Source organism: Coptis chinensis, chromosome 8 (genome assembly GCF_015680905.1).
Source record: "Coptis chinensis isolate HL-2020 chromosome 8, ASM1568090v1, whole genome shotgun sequence".
NCBI lineage: Eukaryota > Viridiplantae > Streptophyta > Magnoliopsida > Ranunculales > Ranunculaceae > Coptis > Coptis chinensis.
Window position 1 is genome coordinate 53,193,320 of NC_141463.1, and position 8,596 is coordinate 53,201,915.

The 8,596-nt window shown below is 33.7% G+C and overlaps 1 protein-coding gene and 1 long non-coding RNA gene across 3 annotated transcripts; both read left to right on the plus strand.

The window, feature by feature from the left end:
- The first annotated feature begins 305 nt into the window (after positions 1-305).
- Positions 306-1,752, plus strand: LOC147481909 (uncharacterized). 2 transcript variants are annotated; one of them, XR_015204637.1, is made up of 3 exons: positions 306-407; positions 1,116-1,343; positions 1,426-1,752. It is a non-coding gene; the product is annotated as an uncharacterized LOC147481909 (long non-coding RNA). The 2 variants fall into 2 exon arrangements; XR_015204636.1 differs by lacking the exon at positions 306-407 and having other exon boundaries at positions 713-1,343.
- Positions 1,753-1,798: 46 nt separating this feature from the next.
- Positions 1,799-3,570, plus strand: LOC147481910 (uncharacterized). Its single transcript, XM_086577536.1, has 6 exons — positions 1,799-2,236; positions 2,326-2,484; positions 2,626-2,739; positions 2,827-2,899; positions 3,209-3,311; positions 3,473-3,570. The coding sequence occupies exons 1-5, from the start codon at positions 2,199-2,201 to the stop codon at positions 3,284-3,286; spliced, it is 462 nt and encodes a 153-aa protein (XP_086433662.1). The 5' UTR covers positions 1,799-2,198; the 3' UTR covers positions 3,287-3,311; positions 3,473-3,570.
- Positions 3,571-8,596: the final 5,026 nt, after the last annotated feature.

The window sequence follows — 8,596 nt, forward strand, 5'->3', positions numbered from 1 at the left end:
AGAAAATAAAGGTAATATTTTTTTTTTCATTTTTTTTTGTGTTCTGTGTATGTGATGTAGAGTGGACCTTATTTTTATAAGTACATCCCCCCCAAGCTATGGTGCTAGTGCTGACCATGAGCATGACCTCTTATATATCCCTCTGCTGTTTTTATCTCTTGAATGTTTTCTTTAGAGTCTTTTCTTTATTGTATTTCTTTTGAAATATAATTCATGAGAATCTCCTCTCCACCACTTCTAGTTTTTTTAATGCAGCCCAACTGTGGTTTAGATATTAACACGTTCTGCCTATTATACCCTGAAAATGTACAGAGAAGTCTTTGTCAGCTCACTAGCATAGCTGGGCCGCGACCAAAACTATGATTCTACAATACTGAGAACGAATTGAATCATTTAACGAATATGAAGTCCTTTACTCTTATAAGTATCCTGTATTTTGTGCAAGGTTTTATCATACTAGTCTTGGTTTATCTATCATTCTTCTTTGTGTTTAGGGAGTAAATTAGAAGTTAGATAAGACTGGAATTCCAAAATTATGTTGAATTTATAAGAAGAGACATTCTCAAATAGAATAAAAGAAAATTTATTTACAAGCTGTAGGATTTTAGTTGCATACTAAGAAAACACCGGACTTGTTGAATTCAATCGATGCAATGTCCATGCAGCCTTATATCTAAGCGATCCTTGCCTAGGCGAGGCAGGCTTAGAAAAGACATGATCATTACTTGCTGCTTGTGGTGGTGCAACAGTTGGTAGCTTTTACTACATCGTCTGCTAATTTTACTTCATTTGCTTTTATTTTTTTAATTATTTTTTGTGTGAGCTTGCTTTTTCTTGATGATGTCACTGGCCGTTACACATTCTGCACTTTAGATCTTATGCTGTGATTTAAGTTTCTCTGTTCCTGGTTTATCCTTTTAGAAGGCCAAGTTAAGCAGTTTATGCTTTAGGCTTCTTAAATAGATGGATAGTAGGTTGCATCAGTGTTTGTTCCTCAGTTCTAAAAGAAAATGTTTAGGCTTGGATACATAGTTGCTGGATGGCATTTCAGCATGTGATTTGGCAATAAGACTTTTTTGGTTCGACATCTATATATGTCTATTTATACAATCAAGTGTTTCAAGTGGATTTTGATCGTTTTCTTCGATAGATATGATTCTCCGTCTTGCAGATGTGGCAAATACTCAATTTATAACCACAACTTTCCAGCCAGAACTCGTGAAAGTTGTGGACAAGATATATGGGGTAATCCATCAAAATAAAGTGAGCCGTGTAAATGTGATAAAAATGGAGAAGGCTCTAGATTTTATCGAGCATGACCAGTCGCACAATACTTGATTTAGGTGAGCAATTACTGGTATCATTTTTTGCATTTGAGCACATGAGGTTAGGTGATTTATTTGTGGCACGATACTTTTCGTGCAGGTAAGGGAGAGCACCTTGGCCTTAGGAATAACTCACAATATCTGAACTTGGATAGGGTATAGGATATTTTTCAATTGCACTTACTGTTGTTTGAGCCATAGCATCAGCTTTGTATTATATAACCATCTTATAATTTGTCTAATCCATTTGGAACTTCTTGTCCGATCATCTCCAGTTTCAAAGCCATAATCTTAACCTTGTTCTGTAATCTAGACCCCTCCATTGTACAGTGCTACATATTGGTTTTCACACCATTGAAATATTAAGGCCGTGGTATATTTCTAGTTTCATGAGTGGTTGTTCTTATACAGGTTGGGTTTTCATTTACACGAGTTGATTCTTGTGTTATGATTAATTTGAAGAAGACTGTTTGGGCTTTTATCTGGAGAATATACAACCATTATTTCCATCAAGTAAATAATGACTCAGTCTGAAGTTTTTCGTATTTTGCACAACTCTATCAACTGCTATCAACTAACGCTATAGCGCAAGTTTTTAGTATTTTGTAGTGTATGAGCAGTGTGAAAGGATTTCCATCTAGCTTGTATGGCGTCAACGTGATCAGTTCTAGCTTCTTGTGTTTGTGCATAGAATAAGTGATCATGTTGTGTCATGACTTGCTTACACACTTGAACCGAACAAGTTCTTTAACAGGAGAACGGAGTAAATTATAGGAGATTAGTTCTTGAGGTAAGTTATCAATGCTTCTATTTGAGTGCCTGGCATGATTTTTTGTGATCACCATAACCTATTTTATAGTGAATCTCCCATGCATGCTGCTGCTACCTACGGCAGTTTCCTTTCAACACAGGTATGAATAATTTGGTGAGCTTATTTGTGTTAGTTATAATTTAACTTTTCATATGCGACAACTTAATAGAATGTATATATATGTTGTAGATATTTATATGCAACTTTTGGAATTGCTCGAGCAAAGTATGCATTTGGTAACCCAGAAAGTTTTACTATTTATACAAAGGATGATGAGAAGGCTCGATATATTCAGAAGTTGACTGAAGAACACGGTGATTGTGTGCTTTTAATTCCTTTCAACACAGGGTAACTGTGCTTATACATTTGCAGTACATATACGTTATTTTCATATAATTAAAATTATTTTATTTTTATTTATTTTTTTTCGATTGGTTATATAATTAAAAGTACTTAATTGAATTTGTATCCACATAACTGGTCATGTAGGGGGCATTGGGTCTTAATGGTTCTTGACATACCATCAATGGAAGTGTACTGGTTGGACTCTTTAAAAGATTTTCAAGGGCAGCCGGATCCAGCTTTTAAATTATTAGTAAACACGTGAGTTTAGTCTTTATTTATTGTATTTTTCATTGTATATTTGATTCTATCTTGAAAATAATGAGAATGAAACAAATGCATTTTCAGTGCGATCAAGACATCAAATATGTCCAAAGGAAAGAGAAAGATGAATCCAAATCCAAATTGGAACTATGTGACAGTAAGCTTAGTTTATTTGAAATACAATACAAAGTATCTTCCAATTTGTGTATGTGTTAATGCAAGTATTAATTATGTATAGTGCCCACAACAAGGGGGGATTGTATGTGGATATTATGTATTGCGCTTTATGCGAGATTTAGTAGAGGATCCTGGTCCACCAATAAAAAAGAAGGTGACTATAAAGTAGCATTATTTTTCATATAGTCTTAGCTAGCTTATAAATTGGTGCATTTGTAAATATGGTAGGCAATGCATTGCCTGCATTATTCATTTTCATAATATTTATAATATATTTTTCGTAAAACAGGTATTGGAGTTCTCTAGCAAGAAGAGTTACACCACTGAAATAGATGAACTTGGTCTTGAATTCATCGACTTTATCTAACAATTTATCTGAGTAGTTAATTTGGGTAAGTTGTCTTCCATATTTTCCCTTTCTTTATGTATATATACTTTTCTTATCGTTTTTTTTTCTCTTACTTGTACAATATACCCTTCTTGATTCAATTCACTTGCTTTTTAATTTTATATACTAGTCATAGTGGAATGCCGACTTCATGATATGATGCAGGTGCCATGGATCGATTAACAGATGAATAGATGGCAGCTAGGTTTTTGGTGTTGGAAGTGCGCACAACAAGCCAAGATATTGCTAGGATAGTATTAGCGCTATGTAGTTTTTGTTTTTTATTATTTTAATTGTGATTCTTTTGGTATTGGAATGACTTCTTTTGTTGGGAGTCAAATTAGATGATAAATACTTGGTTTGATCGATGAAATCAATAGAAGTTAATTGTTTTGAATGTTGTTTATTTCTTCTCGAGTGGATGTTGTTTCCGTATCATAAAGCAGGTTAAAGTGATTTTGGTTGTGATGTTTTGATAAATGTATGTGGATGTTATTTATGTCATAAAGTAGGTTAATGGGATTTTGGTTATGACGTATAGGATGTAGGTTGACAAATGAATACGATCGAATACAAAAATGAGAAAATCTTTTTAAAAAAAATTATTTTCATTTGTGTCACTTTTGGAAAAAGTGACATAATATCTATTAAAAGTGACGCAACTAGTAAGGGGCTTTTGTGTCACTTTTGACGTACTTGTGTCTCACTCTGGTCCAAAAGTGACACAACTAGTATACTTAATGTGTCACTTTTGACGTACTTATATCTCACTCTGGTCCAAAAGTGACACAACTAGTATACTTTATGTGTCACTTTTGACGTACTTATGTCTCACTCTGGTCCAAAAGTGACATAACTAGTATATTTAATGTGTCACTTTTGACGTACTTATGCCTCACTCTGATCCAAAAGTGACACAATTAATATACTTAATGTGTCACTTTTAACATACTTATGTCTTACTCTAGTCCAAAAGTGACACAACTAGTATATTTAATGTGTCACTTTTGACGTACTTATGTCTCACTCTGGTTTAAAAGTGACACAACTAGTATACTTAATGTGTCACTTTTGACGTACTTCTGTCTCACTCTGGTCCAAAAGTGACACAACTAATATATACTTAATGTGTCACTTTTAACGAAATTATGTCCTACTCTGGTCCTAAACGGATACAACTAGTGTCACTTTTGACAAGCACTGTGACACTCTTTCTTAAAAGTGACACAAGAGGCTATTCTTAAGTGTCACTTTTATTAACAAAAAGTGACACATTTAGTAAGGCTTTTGTGTCACTTTTGGTAGAACTTTATGTGTCGGGGGCTTATAGGTGACTTCAGAATTAGTTTCAAAAGTGACACAAGTGACTTCTTGTGTCACTTAAAAAGTGACACAAAAACCCTTTCTTTTAGTAGTGGACTATCCATAAGATGGATGATATGTTGTTAGCTATAAACTAATAGTCTAAACAGTTGGGGATTTTTATAGAAAAACATAGTAAAACATATACCCCCAAACAGAATGAAATGATGTAGTTGGAGTGTAAGATGCAGAATGATATGATAAGAGAAAGCTTATGTAACCCATCATGGAACTTATGTAATAACCTATCATATTTGAATTGTCCAAGAGAGTGTGAATGTGGTAGTAGTTGTTCTTCATGAAGCTCAGATGATGTGAAGTATGACATACTAGGCTTTTTATCCACTTGAATGATGGGATCATCATTGCATGCTTTCAAGAACTCTTCATCTAGCTTGGTTGAATCTACAAAATTTGAGTAAATGTTGGCATCTTTAAGAAAATTATCGATTTCCTCCATCGTTAAGTCCACAACAACCAAGCTAAATTAGGATCAACATTCCACCATAGATTTTCTTTCCACTCTTTCTAGTACTTCAATCAAAGTGGGGTTCTCATCAACTGGAATGATAGGCTCATCAGTTTTTATGTTGGGCAAAGTCTCTTTACTATGAAGGTTAAGAAAATTATAAAGGATCTCAAGGGCAATTAGCTTAAGTGTGAATTGGAGTTTTCTTTGAAATTGTTTAGTGGTGCAGTCCTAAGAAATTGGAAGATTTTTTATGAATGGAGGATGACTTTCAAGAGGTGTTAAATTAAGATGGTGATGGTTGGGTGGTGGTTCTTCATATGATCTCGAGGACTCAGAGAATTCTTCATTTAGTTTTGGCGTTTCCATAATATTGTGGTTCATATCTGCAATAGTAAGGATGTCACAAATTTGTTCCATTGATAAGTCTTTAACGACCAAACTAAATTGAGATCCACTTTCCACTATGGATTTTATATCCTCTTTTTCGGGTACTTGATTTTCTTTGTCCTCTTTATCATTGTTCAAGTGTGTTGTGTTCAACACATGCTCTAGAATTTCTTCTATCGGAGTGTTCTTATGCATATAGTCATCATCATAGAATCTGAAATTCACACGATAGTCATGTGGATGGTAATGGTGTTTTAATTTGTCATAAATATCAGAATGTGCTTTAGCAATTGGCTCTGTTATAGTAACACCTTGTTCCTCTTTTTGGTTGGGTTCTGGACTGGTGGGAATAATATTAGTATAAAATGTGGAATCTTTTGAACCAGATATGAGAAAATATAAAGTCGTTATTATTTGCTGAATTTGTATTGTTTGCTTGGCCACGACCTGGTAAAGTTGATCTGTGATAGATGGGGGAGTGAGAAATAAGTTTGACATTGATGGTGATGTGAATGGTAATGGACTGTTAGTGGACCCATATTCTGACTGACCAGGTGTAGGTATGAATGATGGTTGACTATTTGTGTCTAAACTCCATGAATTGTTTGTATGATTATAAAACTCTTGGGTGTATTGGGTACTCGGAAAGTTTGAAAATTGAGGTTCGTAATTATAAGAATTTCCCATAATAGGTTCGAACTTGGTATATGATGTGTATTGAAATGCTCAATGATACAGACTACCACAACAAGAACAAGGTTCTGGGTTTGCATTGTAATTCCATGATGGTTGCGATGCATATTGATAAGCCATGTATGCTCAAACAAGGATGATGCACAAACAATATAAATTTAATTTTTAGTCTGTAGATTTGATGTTATGCCCTATTTGAAATGGACAATTGGGCACAAAACTAGGTAAGTTTGAAAACTTAAACAAAAAAACAATTACTTTCTATTTTTAAACCTAAGTTGATATTATCCTAAACCTTATCTTTAAGCAAGTTGATATTATCCTAATTTTTTTTAATTATCCATAATTAAAAATGATAAAAGCAAAATATGATATTATCCAAAAAACTTAAACTTAATCTAATAATGACAATAAACTAAGCTGTTTTTATTTTCTTTTGTTTATTTATATTATTTTTTCTTTAATATTTTTTTGAATTTGAAGAACACTAAATATTGGAAATCTAACTAGTTTCAAACCATTAATAATTGAACAAATATGGGCTAAGGATAGAAATCTACTTAACAAGGACTTCAATCTAAACCAAGGATTTGTCTAGGTGTTGCAACGTGAAGGGGCGAGTCAAAGGTCGGACCGGGTGGGTGCGAGTCGAGCACGGGCAGTCGCGTGCTTTATTTCCGTAACTTTTAACCGGCTTCCTTCTATTGCTTCACGAAGTTGTCTTCAACCCTCAGTGAGACCTGAAATCATAAAAAAAAAAATGGATCAGTAAGATTCAACATTAGAGAAAACTTGAAAATAAAAAAAAAAACACGTTGGAAAGAATTTGGAAAATAGAAAGTTACTCCCCTTCTGATTCACTATTCTTCTCATATCATTAGATCCATGTCGGCGGTACCATTTGAAGTAGTATGATGGTTTTGTATGGGGTTTTGAAGTTGTTCATCTTAGATCTATATGTGAGTAGAATTGTGATGGAGAAAAACCAAACTTTTTTTAACTTTTCTATTTGTTCTTGGTAAGACTTGGTGTATGAAGATGTAGACAACTAGTTATTAAGGTTTTGAGGATTAAAACATGAATACTATGGTGGGTTAAGTGTAAAACATGTAGATTATGATATGTAAAGGTAGCTTGGTTAGCAAGTTATACTTATTTGATTGATTCAAATGAGTATAACCAACTTTGGTTGGTTGAATGAATGGATAAGAAGATGTTTTGAAGAACTATTGTGATGAAAAACAAGATTAAATACTTTGAATGGAAGAAAACCAACTAGATTCAACAAAGCTCGAAGTTTTAAAACAATGAAAATGGAAAACAATAATAAAAAATATTAATCTACTCCTACTCCTAATTATTTACACTACTCCTAACTAGTTTACCTTGCCTCCCTATTTTGTGGGCATCGTAGAGATGTACAAGTAATGCCCTCATCATATCTTATCCAACAAGCAGCCTAATCTAGAACATTCTTGTGCCATTTTTGAGTGGATAGGGTCAAGCCTTTTGGGCCCAAGCCCATATCTTTGGGAATTTTATCATTTGGTATTTTGAGGCTTTTGTGCTTAATCCTTGTCTTGCAAATGGTTAAGTCCTTGGTCCTTGAAGCCTTGGAGTGTTTCCTGAACTTTTGAGTTTTTGACCCTTGAGTTGACTTTGACCAGTGACTTTAATTTTGACCGTTGACATTTTGACATTTTTTCTCAGTTGTCCCATAAGGTCCCTTTTAGGCTCCTTTTGGCTCTAGAACACATCTTTTGAGGTATTTGGTCCTGAATAGGCTTGTATCCTGAAAAGGCAATAAGAATATGAGTTTTCTACATTATTGATCATATAATTTGGCTAAATTGAACTATTATAAGAGGATAAAAATGCATATTTGGGGACTGATCACTCAACTCAGAGGTATAAAACCCTAGATGTTATTTTCTCTCTCTTCACTTTGCTTTAACCCAAAACAACAAAAAAGTCAAACAAATGCTCTCCCCAAACTCTTACTTATCAAACTCGTTCTTACCATTGAAGATAAAAATCTTCCAACGCACTTGCTATCTCTCTTTATAACAGGTTAGAAAAAACAAAACTTTATTTAATCTTTTGCATATTGATATTATCTTGTATGTTTTTCTGATTTATTCAAACTGCTAGGGTTAGGGTTTTAAAATTTATGCTTTATTTTGTAATGTTATGTTTTTAAATACTATACTAGTTACTAGGCCTTTTGAAGTTATGATTTTATTTTGTTTCAGTTATGGTTAGAAGAAAAACCTTTGGTAATTTTAGGCGTACCACCTCCATACACTTCTGGCTTCGAATCCAAGGTCGCATAATGAGACTTCGGATTCCACCTATAAGAACGCCTTCTCCTCCAC